This window comes from Vicugna pacos, chromosome 15 (genome assembly GCF_048564905.1).
Source record: "Vicugna pacos chromosome 15, VicPac4, whole genome shotgun sequence".
NCBI classification, from domain to species: Eukaryota; Metazoa; Chordata; class Mammalia; order Artiodactyla; family Camelidae; genus Vicugna; species Vicugna pacos.
In genome coordinates this window covers 44,292,512-44,310,512 of record NC_133001.1, presented here as the reverse complement: position 1 = coordinate 44,310,512, position 18,001 = coordinate 44,292,512, and the positions used below count along the sequence as shown (strand labels likewise).

Sequence of the window (18,001 nt, the reverse complement as noted above, 5' to 3'; positions counted from 1 at the left end):
CCATGGGGCCTCTAGGACTTGTATGTCTGCTAAGAGAGGTAAAGGGTTAAAGGAAAAGGAACAAAAGGAACCTCAAGGGAGCGGGAAGAGCTGGTGAAGCCAGAGAGAAATGGGAAACTTGGGTTTGGGGTACAACAGAAAAGAGTACTGATCTGAAAGTCCAGCATTCTCTCTTTGGCTCTGTCCCTGCCTTGGGTGAGGAAGGAAAGAAAATAAATACACTGAATGCCCACTGTGTACTTTCATATAGGTTTTACATAAATTTCCCAACAGTCCTGCAGGAAGCTGAGGTTCAGAGAGGGAGATGACTGGCCTATAGACACACAGCTCAGTGTATCTAAGGAAAAAGAACATAAATTAACCTCTCACAGCCTCAGTTTTCTCTTCATTAAAATGGGAGACATTACACCATCTTTAAGGTTCTCCTCTCCCCAACTTCTACTAGTAGAATATTTTGAGGACAAAACCCCTCAATCATGGGCCAAGGAAGAAACTAAGGAATAGATGTTGAAAGCACAGGTAAATGTGTGAAATGTAGAGTCTGAGTGAGACGCCTTAGAGAAGCTCAGAGCTGGGCTAGAAGATGTCTTCAGGCGTGAGCCTTCTGTCCATCTGTGTCTGTTTGTCACACGGTCACAGAAGGTGAAGTCGGCCCTGGGGCACCGGTAGAGAGGATTCTGGCTGCAAAGCTTGTGATTTGCCCTTGTGAATCTGGGAGAAGAAAAGCAAGCTGACTTCCTGCAGCGCTTGAGGGGTGGGAAGGGCTGCGTTTCCTGCGTACCTGACTCAGGGAGGACGCGCTTTGGTAGCCGGCACTTGGCCAAGAGTGACAGGGAGGGCCACAACTGAGCGCTTAATTAGGGAAGGGGGTTATTAAGGAGGCCAAGGGAGAGCGGAGGGTTATTCCCCCAATTCCTCTTCCTGGCGCCCCCTGGCTCAACCAACGCATCCTGGATAAATCTGGGGGAGTGGGTACCTCCGCAGATTTCAGTGTCCCTTCCGACTCTCGGGGCCCACGGGTTATGGGAGATCTCAGCTGCGGGCCTGAGCGTTCCAACCGGAGCAGGGAGTTCGGGTGGATCACTTCCCCCGGGGGACGTTGAGGTTGGAAAACGCGCCACCCAGCACCTAGGGGTGAAAGCCTGAGAAGAGCGCATCTAGGGATTTGGGTTTACCCGAGGTGGGGAAGTGCGGGGGGGCGAGGTTGGGCGGGGCGGGACGTGGGCGGGGCGGCCAGGCAGTGGCCGAGCCCCGGGGGGAGGGACCTTAATTAGCATAGTCACCGCCCCTCTCGGCGGAGCCCTGCCCAGAAACCCGAGCGGAGGCCGGCCGCGCTCAGCCCGGGCTGCTGAATGGGCGCGCGGCTCCCGGCTCCGGCCCTCCCGCGTCCAGCCCGTGTTCCAGCTCCCGCTCCCGCCCAGCCCGGGCCTCCGCCGGCTGCCGCCATCCGCCGCCTCGGCTGTGAATGAAAGGCCGGCGCCGCCGGGGGCTGGCTGCAGGCGACGCGGCCTCCCGGGAGGCGCTCGCCCCGCCAAGATGTACGGTAAGGAGGGCTCTGCCTCCAGGCTCGCAAACTTGCGGGACGCGGACCTTTGTCCCCTTGTGGGGCCCCGGCGAGGCCCAGGGGGCGCGAACGCGGTGCCCAGCTAGGCTCTTTCTGTGGTTCTGTGCGCGCGCTTCTGCGCTGAGAGGACAAAGATGCTCACGGCCGGGGACCCTGGGGTCTTCGAGGTCTTTCGGGTCGCTGGTTTGCAAGCGCTGGGGCGGGTGGGCGGTGGTCCGTCAGGGGGCGGGGGCCTAGAGGGATCCGGAGCGGCTGGGTTCTGGGGAGAGCGAGTCTCCCTTGGAGCCGAGCAGACAGGGAGTGTTGGTGGAGGTGGTCGTGTGACAGCATTCGCAGAATTAACAAAGCGGGTTGTGCTGGGGAGTTTTATGCGGGAAGCTGGTCCGGGATTGCAGGGAGACGCTCGCTGCCTGCCTTGTGCCGGTCCCGAGGATGTGGGAGGTGGCGCCCGCGGTGCAGAGGGCTGGACGGCGAGCCAGTTCTGGGTGTATGGTCTCGCCGCCCATGGATGGACCTGGCCTCCGCATGCCTCTGCCGCCCATGGGACCCAGGCTCCCGAACTTCCAGATATGCCCTCCGCTGCGATGAAAGGGGGAGACGCTGCTGAGGGTGCCGCGCAGCTCTGGGTAGCCATCTCTTGTTGTCCCCTGACACCTCTTGCCCCCTTCCCCGTCTGTCCCTTTAACTGATGTGCAACAGTTAGCCAGACCCTCATGGTGCACTGTTCTGCTTTTAAAATTTCCAGGAATTCCCCTGGTTTTGGAGGCAGTGTGGGTGAAGAAAAGAGCACTTTGGGTCCCAGATTGCAGCTCTGACGAATGGAACAGTGGCGACCCCGACCAGTCTAGAAATCAACTGCATTATAGAGCCTCCAGATGCTCTGAGCTGGTGTGTGTGTGTGTGTGTGTGTGTGTGTGTGAGAGAGAGAGAGAGACAGACAGACAGACAGACAGACAGGAGAGAGAGGATCCTTATCGATGTAAGTCCATCAGAACTCGGGCTCTGGCAGCTCTTTAGGACCAGCAAAAGAGCTAGAGCTGTGCTCAGCTTCCACCCCCACTGCCAGGTAGGGGCCCAGGCCGCACCTGAAGGGTGAGTGTCAGAAGAAAAGCACATTCCCCCAATTTAACCCATCACTGAGGCCGCTCAGCTGCCTAACTCTGCAGACAGACTGGTGAGTCACGAAGTTTGTTGGAGGCACAGGAAGCTGTGAACACAGTGCAAAGGCTTAGCAGTCGGTGGGCCTCACTATTTAGAGACACTCAGCCTTTTAATGAGCTTCCTTTCCTACCCCCTTGGTCACATGTGCATTTCTGAACAGGTCAAAACATCAGCAGGTCCCTTCAGCAAGTATCATTTCTCTTGGATGCGCCAAAGCTGGGGAGTGGGGTGGGAGGGGAGCTTGACTTCAGTGCATGTTCTGCTGGCCAGTGGGGACTCTGCAGGAAGGTAACAAGGAGGTTGTATTTTATAAGCTAGGAGGTTGTGAGGTTCCCAGGAGAGAGCTATATTTTCTTACCCTCTGTTTTCCCCCATTCTTTTCTGCACAGTGAGCAGCCTAAAGCTGCAGATCACTTGACAAAAGCATGTGACTGCAGGGGCACCTGCAGTGGGGAAGGAGTTGGGACAAGGCCCATCAGAATGAAGAAGAGTTAGGAACCCTAGTTCTGCTGGGTCACCTCGAAGCATTTAGTCTGACACCATTGGATAACTGATCCCAGGATACCTCAGCATTGGGGTGAGGGTGGGGGGTCCCACTCTGCCTGTATTGTATGAAGCAAGTCAACGAAGAGTTGGATGGTACAGAAAGGTGAACCAGGAAGCTGACATATCTGGGTGCTATCTTTGGATACACCACAGATTTTCAGTTCTCCTTTGTAATATGTTCTTATGCCTCCAGATGCAAAGAGATGGTACTTTACCCCTGAATCATTCATAGAAAGATTACAAAGAAGGAATCCTCTGGGCAGTTGCCTGCAGCAAAGTCACGCCAGTGCTGGCTGGGTGATGATAATTTCTTGCTTAGTGCAAAGCCTTGTCTTTGTTGGTGTGAGAGGTGCCCACTCTCCAAGGGGAGAGCTCATTGGCCTGGATTTTAGTATTTTCTTGACTTTCACGAAAAGAAATGTTCCATGTCATACTTATTATCATTCCCTTTTCAGAGACAACAGAGTGATGAAAAAAGATGTGGATAGGGAGGTTAGAAAGGCATAGAATCATAGACTTTTTATATTTGGTTCTTATTTTCCAAGTGATTTATCCAAGGTGACACAGTTCGATGGAATAAGGCAAAAGCAAAACTAGGGCTTCCTAGCCCAGTGCCCTTCCCCTCCCCTGATGCCTTGGGTAAATGCTCATCAAGAAAATGCCACCAGGGATTTTATTAACTGATGGACAGTGAGGCCCCCATGTAGAACCAAGAGTCACCTAAGAGCTTTAGGTACAGGTGTCCCTTGACCACTCACCTTGGTTACTGGATCCATTATAAATGTGTCTAATCTCACTCCCACTGCCACTTCTCAGCTGCTTGATGCTCCTGGATGGATCTTCAACTCCCCTCTGTCTCCTCCTCACCTTACCTCTGCCCCCAGCAACCCAGCCTTCCTGAGTCCTCAGTCTCCCCCATCTTTTCCTTCAGTCTGTGGGAGAATAAGGCCCCCCTCCTCTCTCTGTGAGAGGACACAATTCTATCTGGAACAGAAAGGATCCTAGATCTGGGGTCAGCCCATCTCAACCTAGAGCCAGTTCGCAGCTATTTCACCTCAGACAAGTGGAATTATATCTCTATATAAAATAATGAGTGGCCCGTCTACTGCCCAGGTCTTTGTGAGCCTCAGCGCTGGACGCTGTATGTGACAGTGCATTTTAAGAGATTCTGCACACACAAGACCGACTGCTCAAGAGCCTATGCCCTTCAGGTCCTCTTGGGCCTTTCCCCTTCTCTCTTCCTCTCTACTGGCTCCTGAAGATGCCTGTTGCATCCCCTTTCACCCCAGCTTAAACACACAAACCATCTTGACTTACCTAGCCACTCAAGCCACTGAACGACTTCCCTTCACCAAACTCACCCAGCTGCCTCCTCACCACTTACTCACTCACCCCTCAACCCCAGTCACTTTCTAGAAATGGCTCTCCAAAAGGATACAGGTGACTCTCCACATTCTTGTTTATACTTATGAACATAGATTGACAAGGGACCTGGAAAAATAAAAGCACTTTGTACTGGAGGAGGAAGATTGTGGGCAAATTCTCTGCAAAAAAAAAAAATGGATTCCCACTAGGTTTTGTGTGCGTGTGCGTGTGCGTGTGCGTGTGTGTGTGTTAGAATTACATAACTGAAAGTTTTCCTATTCCTCTCCCCTGGGATGAAGCCATGGTGGTCCCGCCTGAGAGCATCCCCCTTACCCACCAAGATGAGGCCGAGCTCTCTAAGAAATACGAGCCTCCAGATTTAGGGCAGCCGGCCACAAAGACGATTGGGAGGGATTTCCCCGGAACCACTGTCTGTGTAGCCCAATCCCACGAACACAAATGCTGCTCTGACGAATCCCTCCTCACTTCTATGTGCTGCCTCAGCCCCAACGGATGCCTTTCTTCATGATTTGCGGCCAAGAAAGCTGACTGTAGGGAAAATAGTAGTGGCGCACAACTTTCTGTAAATGCGCGTTACAGAGCACACGTGTGGAGCAGGGGGGCGGGGGAGGCTGTGTTGGGCGGTGTGGGGAAATGCGGGGTGGGTCTGCGGGACAGAGACTCACCTTTGCAGAAAGCTCCATAGATCCTGCTGCTCCCATCACAGGTGCCTCCCACCACACGCACGCTCACGCATGCGCACGCACACGCACGCACGCTCCGACCTCGTCCCCCAAATCTTAAGACAGCCGCGTGGTGCAGTGTGTGGCTAGTTCAAGTGGAAGCTGGGTGGCCTGTCTCTCTACCTTTCTCCTCCCGACTCTATTCCCCTAGGAGGGGGCAGGGGTGAGTAGAGCTCGTTTCTCTCTTTTGCTGCTCACAGTTCAGGGAATTCAAACGGTTGCAGTTTTCTTCTTGTGCACAAATAAAAATAAAAAGTTAATACCACCTTATGGAAAATCTGGAGAAGGGAGGAGGGAAAAAACCACCCACAATCCTACCCTCTAGAACCAACCTTTTTCTCCTGTTGTATAAATTACCCCTAGGATTTTGTGCTCGCCTGCTTTTGCCCTTTTGTGTCTCTTTGTTGCCTGATTCTGGTGTGTTACCTTGGTCGTGATGGTGGCTCTGCCCCTCAGGTAACCTTGGGCTTGACTTTCGAGCCTGTTTCCTGGCTCTCCAAGATGACAACGCCTACCTCATGGCAGGGATTAATCAAGATAAGAGAGCCGCCCCCACTTTCTCCTTCTCTTTCTTCAACTCTCTCTTCTCGACGTTTCTTAATTTTTAAAAAGGGACAAAAATAAAAGTAAACAAAAACTTATGTCACATAATCTTAATAACAGTGCTTGTGATACTGTTCCTGGTATAAACAAAAGAGAAATCTACTTTGGAAAGCATCTTTTTTTTTTTTTTTCTGGGAGTCAGCCAATCCTAGAAAATCTGGACAGCACAGTAAACCATAAACAAATATAACTAATTGTTTTTACTGTTTTAATATCTTTCTTTCCATGAATTTCTTTATGTGGTTAGAATTACTCATTTTACATAAATTGGTATTCTACTTTTTTCTGCTTAACCTTAGAATATAAACATCCCCCCCCAAAATTAGTACAAACTCACTGGCTGCCATTTTTAATACCATTTTAATGCTTTGTAATAGTGCACAGAATGGATGTCCAATTTCCTTATGGTATATTTTAAGTTGTTCACAAAGATTCAGTACTATAACCCTGGGAGGAGTACCTGGTACCCAAAGCTTTCTCTGAACTTTGGAATATTTCCCTACGTTATAGCCCTCTAAATGGATTGATGAAGGTATATAGATATTTTAAAAGATTTGTTACATATTGTCAAATTTTTTTCAATTTGTATTGATTACACTCCCACTAGCAGTTATGAGAGTACCTGTCTCCCTGTACTCTGAAAAGCATTAAAGGTTAGAATTTTTCCTAATCTTTGCTGATTTGATAGAAAAATTATAACATTTTAACTTGTATTCTTTATTACTAGTGAAGTTAAACATTTCCTATTTTTCTAACCTTTTGCATTTTAGTGAATTGTCATATGCGTCTGAGTGCTTTATTTATTGAGGATATTAACCACTTGCCTGTCATTTGCTTGATGCTTTGTGCTTTGAAGGGAAATAGACATAAACCACCCAGTATTTGTGGGTGTCAACTATGTACGATACGATATAGGGCATCATGGGGGATAAACAAATGTATAAAAGTTCCTTCTATCAAGAAGATTCCAGTTTCAGTGGGCAAATGAGTTAAATTATACAAAGACAGTTTTAGCAAAATTGCAGTTTTGCAAGGTGGAGTGGAGTTACTCTTCAAATGATCAGCCAGCAGTACCTTGACGTGGAAGAGGCCACTGGGAGGTGGAGCCATTGGGAGAGCTTCAGAGGAGAGCAGGCATTTGTGTGGGATTCTGAGGCGGGATGGTTGGGGGGAAGGGCATGCCAGGTAGGTACTCACCAGTGTAAGTGGATGGAGCAGGAGAAAGAGAAGACCTGTCTGGGGACAGTCAGGGGAGCTGCCTACCTGGATTTGGGCAGGTAGGTGGAGAATTATGTGATGGAGAAGGAAATTTTGTCATGATAAGGAGTTTTCACTTATGCCTGTGAGCAGTAGGAGCCGGTGAAGAGTTTAAAACTGTCAAATGGCTGATTTGCTCAATTGATGTTTTAAAGAAATGAAACTGGGGACCAATGTGCAGAATGGTTGCGGGGGGTGGGGGTAGGTGATGGGAAAATGAAGGAAAGAGGAGGAAATAGATGCTGCAGCCATAGGCGGTAGCCTAAAGAGTGAGAAATCTTTGGACCAGTTACAATTGTGCATATGCTGTGGAAGATGTTTGCCCCTTAAAAAAAAAAAAGCAGTAGGACTGGGTGGGTGGGAGGGGTGTGGGTGGAGATAAGGTGAATTAAAACTTAAAAAAAAAAATCTCATGGTACATAAAATGTGGGTTATATAAGCAGATATAAAAGACAGTTTATTTTGAAATAGGTGCTAAATTACCTAGAGCAGTAAACGTATTATGATCTAACTATAACTAGTTCTAGAGAGGATTTGGAGCATATATTTTACACACACACACACACACACCTGTGCTACAATAAATAAAGAGATCAATACAAAGAAAATCTAAGAGTTAAGTAGAAAAAATACAAAGCCAAAAATAAAGGTGTATCAGGAAAAAAACACAAACCTACCAAGAGGCCTGTTGCAAATTCATTTTTGAGCTTCCTGTAGGCCAAAATAGAGGAGGAAAGTCATTTGCAAGACTTATGGCATCTATAAAAATTTTTTTAAAATGCAGTTGCCTAGGACAAATACAGCTTTCTGAGATGCTGAGATCTGAAAGTAATTCCTCCCCGAGTTCCCCCATAAAGAGCAGGTATTTCATAAATATTGGTCTAAATTAGAATTTTCTTTTGAAAATATAGTTCCTTTGTTGTCTGTATCCCAGTTAGTAGACAGTGAAAACTAGTCCAAAAGCAAGTTTGTGGGTTCTGATTCCTTTCTGCTCTGAAATTGCCACCGACTATGCTCTCAGCTTCCTTCCTGGTTCGCCGTCAGCCAGGACTTGCTGAGGCTCTTGCCCCTCCTTCCAGCTGTGGTTGTTATTTCTCTTTCCACGAATGAATGTGAGTCTTTTGAGAGTTTGCTCCCTTGAGAAGCTGTTTCTGCCTCCATAACCCAGGGGGGGTGTCTGTCCCTGTCATTCATGTGCCTTATTTTAATTCACTGCACAGCCATTGACCACAATCTAGTAATTCTCTTGTCCATGTTCTCCAGTCGACCATCAGCTCCATGAAAGCAAGGAGCTCACTTCTCTTGGTCCCTACCACATCTTTAGAACGCAAGAGCACTGCCTGGTACAGGTTAGGTGCTCAGAATCCTTGTTGCATGGATGAAGCCTGAGCTAGATAGCATTTCTAAAATTTACCTCTTTATAACTTCTGACCTTCTGCACATTTCAGCCTCAACTGTGTTTTGAATAACAGTATAATTACTAGTATTTCATTTCCATTCCTTGGGTACCACAATAAGCTAACCACTAGTCTAAGCACTTTTTAGGTATTTATTGCTTTAATCCTCCTCAAATTCTGTGAATTGGGAATTATTATTCTCATTTTAGAAATGAGAAAACTGAGGTGCTGGGAGTTTTAGTGACCAGCTTGTGGCTACACAGTTATGTGATCGGGCTGAATTGAACCTAGGCATTCCAGCTCTGGAGTGTGGACTCACCCTCCCTTCTACACTAATACTCCCTAGAGTATTCAGAATATTTCAGAGAATACAGGTCTTTTCTTTGCAAAGCTCACTGTACCGCACAGACTCGCACGTGTTAATTTAAGAAGAGAGGAGAGTGCACAGTTGGTGTGAACTCCTGAGGAGGACGTGCCTTCTCTTTGGCCCCAGGCATGTCAACAGGAAGGCTGGGAGGTCTCACTTCTGGTTGGAGCCTCTGCCTCTTGGCGCCATTCCCACCTCCTTTATCATTGTTTTACTTTGTTAGAGAGAGAAAGGGCCTCAGAAGTGTCTGCAGGACCTAGAAGAGGAAAGGTAAGTAAGAGAGAAGTCAGGAGAGTAGGGTGGTGAGGCTGGGAGACAGAACGCAAAGCCAGTGATGGCACGAAAATCAAGGAAGCATGGGCGTGCACCTCGGGGCAGGGTGGGGAGTGGGGACAGGCAAGTGGAGTGGGGCTGTCGCAGCCAGCGCTGAGTCACACACATGCCTGATTGGCATTGCTCTTAAAAACGTGGTCCACAGTCACTGCTTGGCCTGGAGGACCACAAAGGACCCCAGAGACTGGGACCTTTGTTCATAGGAGCAGCTTCTACTTTTCTGATAGTTTGTGAATTAAAACCCCTTCCCTGCATCTTCAGATCCAGGCAATCTGGAGGCAGTGATTCCTGCCTCTGAGAAGGGGGGTTAGGACTGGACTGCGTGTGAGAGGGACAGTGGTCCAAGTCCCCAGTGGCCACCTTCTAGCCATAGGGCTCTGGGCAGTTAGTTCCTCTCTCTCTCAGCCCATTCCTTCCCCTATAAAAGGGGGATAATTAGTTTGCTTCGTGTGGTGAGGGGGTCAAATGAGAAAACATCCACATACATTATTTGCATTACAGAACACTGTATCTACGAAAGGGGATATTATCACTCTCTAAGCAATTCTTATGGATGTTTCTGGGGCATGGCCACGCCCTCTCCAGAAACAGTGGCAATCCCTGCTGACGAGGATGGGCATGCCATATTTAGACTATGTTTGTTAAAATCCTTAGACAGAAGGGTCTGGTAATAAGAACATCAAACCAGAGAGATGCTGCAATTTTGGCTAGCTGGGTCCCTGCCCCTGGGAAGTCTGCCCGCCACACGGGGGCCCTGTGAGTGGACAGCCCTGACACTGATTCTGTTGAGCACTTTCTTGTCTCCTAGAGAACCATCCGCAAATTGGCCGCCCATGACTGTGTCCCTCATCCGCATGCCAGAAAGATGAGAAAAATCTCTTTAGACCACAAAGAGGACGGAGGCAAACATCTTTATCTAAATCCTTAGATCATGCTAAATTCTTATAAGTTACTAAAACTTAGCAATGTTTATTGTGTGTCATTCTATTCATTATCTCCACTCAGAACAACCCTTTGGTGGTCGATGTCATTATGTCTCTGGTTGAACTGGGGACACAGATTCAAAAGACCAATAATTTTCCCAGGGTCATGCAGCTGGTTGAAGTTCATTCTCTCCATTGTCTCCTAAGCAAGTGTTCACAGAGCTTTGTGTGAGATTAAAACACTGCTTATGGTTACCAGGAAGGAAAGTTGGGGGAGGTGGGGGGATAAATTTGGAGTTTGGGATTTGCAGATACCAACTACTGTATATAAAATAGACAACGAAGTCCTACTGTGTAGCACAGGGAATTGTATTCAATACCGTGTAATAGCTTATAATGAAAAAGAATATGAAAAAGAATACACACACACACACACACACATATATATATATAACTGAACCACTATGCTATATACCAGAAACTAACACAACATTGTAAACCAGTTAGACTTCAGTTAAAGAAAAAAAGACAAAGCATAAACCCCCACTGCTTTTGTACCTAATGGCAATTATAAGTGCCTTATGTCAAACAGCAAGCTTTACCACAAGAGAAGAATTCCAAACTGAATATTTTAGTAGCTTTCACATAGTTTAGTTGTGGCTTTACATCTAGGAATATGGGTACTGATGAGGACTGTGAAGCTCAGTGCTCTAATGCATGTCCTGCAGTCTGCCTGTAAATCTGAGAATTAGGATTCCTGGGTTCAAATGCTAACTTTCTCATTACCCTACAGAAGGACCCAAATACATTCAAGCAGATGGGAACCAGGAGTCTTAGATTCTTAGCTTGGCAGGGCTCCAAGCTTTGTCATAACCATTCAGAGAGACTTCTCTCCATGTTCCAACTTCCTTTTCAGGTGACTAGTTCTTGAAATAACATTTATAAATCATACGATAAAGAATCCCTAAGTTACAAGAACACTTGTAGAACCTTGGGTGAAGATCTCTTCGAAAGGAATGGCTTGTAATAAAGCGATGCATTCCCAGCGCCTCCTGGCTTCTCACTACTTGTGCAGGAAGTGTGCTTGTAGAGCAGGATCACACAGGATGGATGCTGAAAAAATCTGGAGCTCTGCAGCCTTCGCCAAGCCTTCTTTGTGTCCCCACTGTTTCTTATACTTTGCTGTTATTTTTGTCATTTATTTGTCACACAGAATGTCACTTATTTCTTTACAGACTAAATCTATGAACCTCTTGAGGGCACAACCTCTGTTGTCATCTTTGTTTTTCCTAGCATCTAGGAGAGATCTTTGGTTTGTAGTAAGAGCTCAGGTGTTTGCACTGAACTGTAATTATATGAGAGGGTGGCTATAGTCCAGCAGTAGAGTGATGCTTAACATGTACAAGGTCCTGGGTTCAATCCCCAGCACCTCCATTAAAAAGATAATTATATGCATCATTCACCCAACCATATATACATGCCTAGCAGCCCATTTTTCCAGGGTACCAGTGATGACAGGCTGGGGAATCTCTTTAAGGCCAGAGAGAATCCTAGAGTGACAATACTTTTTCATCATCTTACTCTGCCTTCCCACATTGATCGTAATTTTGTATAGAATAAAGAATATACCAGAATATAACCATTTGGCTTTTCCTCCAGACTTTAATGTGTTCATCATGACAACAGCCACTTTGCCTACTGGTGAAACTGGGCAGTTAGAGAATCATTCTTACATATTCCCTTCTTGTTTTGTGGGGCTCAGAATAAATGCTACAATCATGTTCTTCGAAAAGGAAGGTCACTTAGTGGCGTAATTATGGATAAATCTTTATTTTGATTTCCATTCATATCGTTTGTACACTATTATTTCACAAAACAAGAAAGATGAAAAGGTTTGAGGCAAAGGCAATGAAATGTCTGTTTCTCGTTACTTGGAAGCACCTGGCTGAACATGCCTAGATAAAGGACCCTGCAGCCTTGTGTGCCTTCCATTTGGGGGCACCATATGGAATAGCAAGTATGTGACCTCGGCAGATACCGACAGAGTAGAAAAGAGAAAAACTACCAGGGTCATCCCTTTGCTTCCCTCAAAGCCCTGGGAGGGCCTGGTTCTCCCAGCAGGCCTGGGCCCCGTGGCTGCTGAATATAGTAAACACATCTGACCGTCCAACTGTCTTGAGAACTTTCAGCCCACAGCTATTCCCCAGCACTGCTGGGAATGCGCTCCTCTCCCCCGACAACACGCCCGGAGGAGAACAGGGCTGAGTGTTCCGGAGAGGAGTGGGCGGTGCTGGACTGCGTACAGCGCCTCCCGTCTGCTTTCTCAAGGACATTCACTTCTGCGGTGGAGGGGGAAGGCGGGCCATCAGGGCTGACTCAGGCTCTGTTGCTGTGTGAATTGGGGCAAGATTCTCAACCTCTGTCTCATTTGTGTTCACCATCCTTAAGTTGGGAGAGCTGGACTGGACGGTCTTTAAGGGTTTCCCAGTTCTTACATCTGCAAATGGGTTGGGGTGACTGGTCTATCCTGTGGGTAAAACAGCAGGGACTGGGGGGGTGGTGCATGCACAGCAGGAGTTTCCCAAAAATCTAGGTGGTAATGCGGGCACTGTGGTCTCGGTTCTTCAGGTAACCTCGCCATGCATCCATTTCCTCACTGATAAGACCGGGATGATGATCCCTTTGTTCATTCCAAATGTGCTGGGGTTCTTGAATGGAATGATGCACACTGACAAGTATGCCAGGCAAGCTTCGGTGAGAGGCATGTGCCTTCCAGGTGCTGGGCACCAGATTCTTGCTCACGTACATTCACATTTCACAAAAGCCTGTGTGGTAGGTACTCTTTTCCCTGCTCCCATTTTCAGATAAGAATAATAAAGTTCAGAGAAATTAAATGCCTTGTCTGAGATCATCCAGCTCATTAAATGGCATAACTAAGAAAAGAACCAGGTCTGGGTTTTTTTTTTTCTCCCAACACTATTCACTTCTATTCCAAATGGACTCATGTAAAACACCGTTATTACTTGAACTACATCAAAACTTAAAACTTTTGTGCATGAAAGGACACTATCAACAGAGTGAAAAGGCAACCCATGGAATGGCAACCCAGAGAATATTTGCAAATCACGTTTTTATACGGAGTATATAAAGAATGCCTACAACTCGACAAAAGAGAAACAGCTCGATTTAAAAATGGGCAAAGGACTTGAATAGACATTTCTTCAAAGACAACATACAAATGGCCAAAAAGTACATGAAAAGATTCTCAACATCACTAATTACCAGGGAAATGCAAATCAAAATCACAGTGATACACAATTTCACACCAATTAAGGTGGCTATTAACAAGAAACCAGGAAATGGGGCAGGGAGGACATAACTCAGAGTAGAGTGTAAGCCTAGCATGCACGAGTTCCTGGGTTCAATTCCCAGTACCTCCATTAAAAATAAACAAATCTAATTCCCACTCCCCCGCCAAAAACACAAAACAAAGAAACAAGAAAACAGGAAATAACAAGAGTGTGCAAGGGTGTGGAGAAATTGGAACCCTTATGTACTGCTGGTTGAAATGTAAAATGGTGCAGCCACTATGCAAAACAGAATGGCAGTTTTTCAAAAAATTAAAAGCAAAATTATCATATGATCCAGTAATCCCCTCTCTGAATTTATATCAAAAGAAGTGAAAGCAGGACCTTAGAAAGATATTTGTACACATACTTCCATTATTCAAAATAGCCAAAAGTGGAAACTACCTAAGCATATATATTGGCAGATGAATGGATAAACAAATTGTGGGATATACATCCAGTGGAATATTACTCAGCCTTAAAGAAGAAGGGAATCCTGACACATGCCACAAAATGGATGAACCCTGAGGACGTTATGCTAAGTGAAATATTACAAAAATGTTACAAAAATGACAGAACCTGTATGATTTCACTTATATGAGGTACCTGGAGTAGTCAAATTCATAGAAGGTAGAATAGAAGTTACCAGGGACTGAGGGGATGGGTGTGGGGAGTTATGTAATGGGTACAGAGTATCAGTTTTGCAAGATGAAAAGAGTTCTAGAGCATAAATCAGGCTGGGCTGATGACCTCTCAGTCACCTTATTGCTTGGGGTGTGGATAAAAGGAGACCCAGAAACAGACCTCATCATATTCTTGGGATCTTTAGAATCCCAACTTAAATTAAGAATGTCATTAAAATGACATTTTTCAAAGAAAGAAAAAATTTTTTTTAGAATTTTTTTGGGTGAGGGAGAGATAATTAGGTTTATTTATTTATTTTTAATGCAGGTGCTGGGGATTGAACCCAGGACCTTGTGCATGCTAAGCATGCACTCTACCACTTAAGCTATACCCTCCCCCAAAAGAAGGAAATTTTATGTAAAATTTTATGTATGAGGGCATGTCTGTTACTACATTTTTGTGAAAGTGGCTGGAGGAATGATGATCAATTTTGGAGGTTATGTTACAGATGGTCTGATTTAATGGCAAATGCATCATTCACCTTGCAGGGGGAGGTGCGTCTCAAGGAGCTAGCCGCTGTCCTTCTGAGCAGTGAAACTGGGGTACCAGGAGAGGTCCATGTGACTGCCAGTGGGAAAAGGACTGCCAGTCATATTCCATTGCAGAAAACAAAATGGTGAACTCAGAAATTCAGCCCCAAAGAAACCACAAGGGTTGGTGCTTGAAATTGCAGGTTGATTTTTAATGGAGCTGCCTCTCACATAGGCAGCTCTGAATGGTAACTGAGGTCAGCAGCAACATGCTTTATTTATTTACAAAAAAAGCTAATGCCACACCAGAGAGCCAGCCTATCATCAATGTGTGTGTACTATCCTGAAACGAGCCCACTAGAACAATGACAGTGGTTATTTCTGGATGATAGGATCACAGATGATTTAAAATTTTTCTTTTAAAAACTATTTGGTTATTTTTCACATTTTGTAGAGTGAGCATATGTTTTAACGGCAGAACATAAATATAATCAAAAGTGTTTTTCATCGTCCAAGATCTGTGGATGGTTATCTAACATCTTCTAATTATGTTTTAGACATGATTAGGCAAGAAGACATGCAAAAACAACTCTGCTGATAAAAATGAGAAATCAGGTAGTGGCTGTGTGAGGGGAGTGACTGGAAAGGGGAACTCTTTGAGGGCATCCCAAATGTTCTGTCTTGTTTGGGTGCTGGTTACACAAGTGTATAAACAGTTGCCAGTACCTCAAGGCACTGAACTGGTAAGATCTGTGCATCTACTACACGTTAATTATATTGTGATAAGACAGCAGGAAACCCAGGGAAAGGGGAAAACATGCATGCAAACAATCACGGGTCTGTTTTGCATCTCTGGCAGCTGGTTGCCAGAAGCCAGCCAGGGACCTGTGCCAGCCAGCACCAGGGCTCTTACCCAAAGCCCAACACTGTCCCCAGCACCCTAGTAAAAGAGCTCATTGAGAGCTGCTGCTCGGGGCGCATGCTGCTAGAAAACTTATGTGCTGAGCAGAGAGTGGAGGAGGCTGACCCAGGAAGTCCAGCCTGGTGTCAGCAGCTGGGAGGTTGATGGTGCCGGCAGGGCAGTGGGCAGAGGGCCCATAAAGAGGGCCATCTGGTGTAAGGCCTTTTGAGCACTGCCTTTGGCATTGCTGACTCTCGTTGGACAGAACAAAGCTCGGTTTGACCAGGCTTTCAGCCTTGCCTCAGTACCAGCAGAGTCACGGCTGATGACTGAGCAGGGCCAGGTACGTGTGCAGGATTGATTTTTTCCATTTCCTCCTTGGGGCTTTTGTGACCTGGAAGTGATGACGTTCTCTGAAGGATTCATAGCCTTTAATGGCCTTATTATTCACCTGTTTCTTAATAATGTGCTGGCTTGTGACATCTCTGCACAAAGACCTACATCTCCCTAATGAAAAATGGACTTTTTTTTCCCCTGATAGCACATGGAAACGAGTAAATCTGAGTGTCTCCTTTGCAGCCCCAGGGTTAAGTGTGAAGACCCTAGAGTCAGACAGACCTGGGTTTGAATCCCACTGTCCCAGGGAACAGTTGTGTGACTTTGGATGAGTTTCTTAACTGCACTAAGCCTCATTTTCCTCATCGATAAAATGGGGACCTAGACTCCACCTTAGTGCTGCTGGGAAGATAAATTAAACAATGCATTCAAACCTCTCAACTGTTCCTGATGCATAAGGAGAGCTTATTGTTAGCTGATGTTGACGTTAGTGGGGGAGAGGTCATAATACATACTTTACTATCAGCAGATCCTTTTTAATGACGACAGAGCGGTGACAGAGCCACCCTCCCCAGAGGCTGAGGATCTGCTTTGGAGGAAGCATTCTCCACGCCTCAGTTAGAGCTCTTTAAGGAGCTGTCCCTGGCCAGCTGGGTTTCTGCATTCAGAGATCCACTGTGCTTAGCTGCTTTCTCAGTCTATCTGCTTTTTGCTTCTTGCAACGTGGGCAGGACCTGCTGGAGGGACTTCCTCCCCCGTGCAGGTATGCCCAGAATGCCCATGCATGCTGAAACTGCCTCCTTAAAAATGGGTCTTGGCTGTGCCTGGCCTGCTGCTTACTTGGTGTTTTTAGTGTGGCTCAACCTAGCACTTGTTTTGCTTTTTTTTTTTTCTTTTGCAGAATTCTAGTGCTTGCTCCTAATTCTGTTTTGCATTTCAAAAGTGATGTTTCTGAAACTTCCCTCTGGCACTGCGGTCACCAGGGCCCCGGCTTTATCTTTTAGCAGCCCTGGGCACGGTGCCTGTTTTGTGTTCTGGCACCACTGCTCCCACTGACAGACCCTCTGATTATATATTTGGACTTTTGAATGATTGATCTTGGAATCTTAGCCTTTAAGAGTCTGCATCTTAAATCTGTTAGTTCATCTGTATATTTACAGCCCTCACACTTGCTCTCAATCATTTTGGCTCCATAACAATGAAGCTTCCTCCGGTTTCTATATTTGACACTGTGTTCATTTGGAGAGCTAGAGGTGAGTAACCCTGCTTTTTATAGGCTGCCTGGTGATCGCAGTAGGAAACCGGACATATTATGGGAATGGGGAAAGCATCAATGTGTTGGAAATCCTAAGTCCTGATTTCTAGTTCTTAGCTCCAAACTTAAACCAAATCACCAGTGAAATTTCTAACACTGTATTATTTTCATGTGGTGGATTCTATTCTCTGTGCTGCAAACTTGTTGAGGGCAAGAGTTATCCATTGGAAAGCTTCTTATTCCCCCATGCTTCATATGCTCTTAAAAAAATATGTCAAATGCCTCAAAGTGCCAAGTAGTAGGTATTCAGACGGATAAATTTCAGATGAATGAATTCTCACCGTGAGCTCAAAACACCTGACGGACAGCTGTGCACATAAGCATTAACTACCCCCTACCCACCACAAACTTGATCAGTTTATTCGGATTTCCTTGGGTTGTAAAGGCCCTTAGGTTGTAAAGGACTTCCTTCCATATATGTAACCAGTACACTGCTTATACTGATAAGCAATGTTTATGAAGTGAGTATCCATTAAATGATAAGGTCCCAACAATGCTCTAACTGTTAAGGGTAATTTTATCATCGAAGCTACAGAATACCTCCAGGGTCCTAAGACCACTCTGGAAGCAGAAGGTCTCAGGGCTGGAGCTCACCCCGGCCCGGGGGTCTGTGCTGCTTCTGATATGGGAAGTTGCTCCATTATTCACACGTGCAGGGCCGAGCCTGCCAAAGCCACGTGACCCCCGCC

General features: G+C 46.3%; 1 protein-coding gene across 4 annotated transcripts in view; it reads left to right on the top strand.

Annotated features, from left to right (window-relative positions):
• The first annotated feature begins 1,228 nt into the window (after positions 1-1,228).
• EFR3B (EFR3 homolog B) overlaps positions 1,229-18,001 on the top strand; it is an 81,109-nt gene continuing 64,336 nt past the window's right edge. For 2 of the 4 annotated variants that reach the window (XM_072938099.1, XM_072938098.1), the window contains exon 1: positions 1,413-1,543. In XM_072938099.1, coding sequence (XP_072794200.1) covers positions 1,537-1,543 — 7 coding nt within the window. In that variant the 5' untranslated portion in view covers positions 1,413-1,536. Of the gene's footprint in view, positions 1,544-18,001 lie in introns of all 4 variants that reach the window. The other 2 variants (XM_072938102.1, XM_072938100.1) reach the window with 2 other exon arrangements.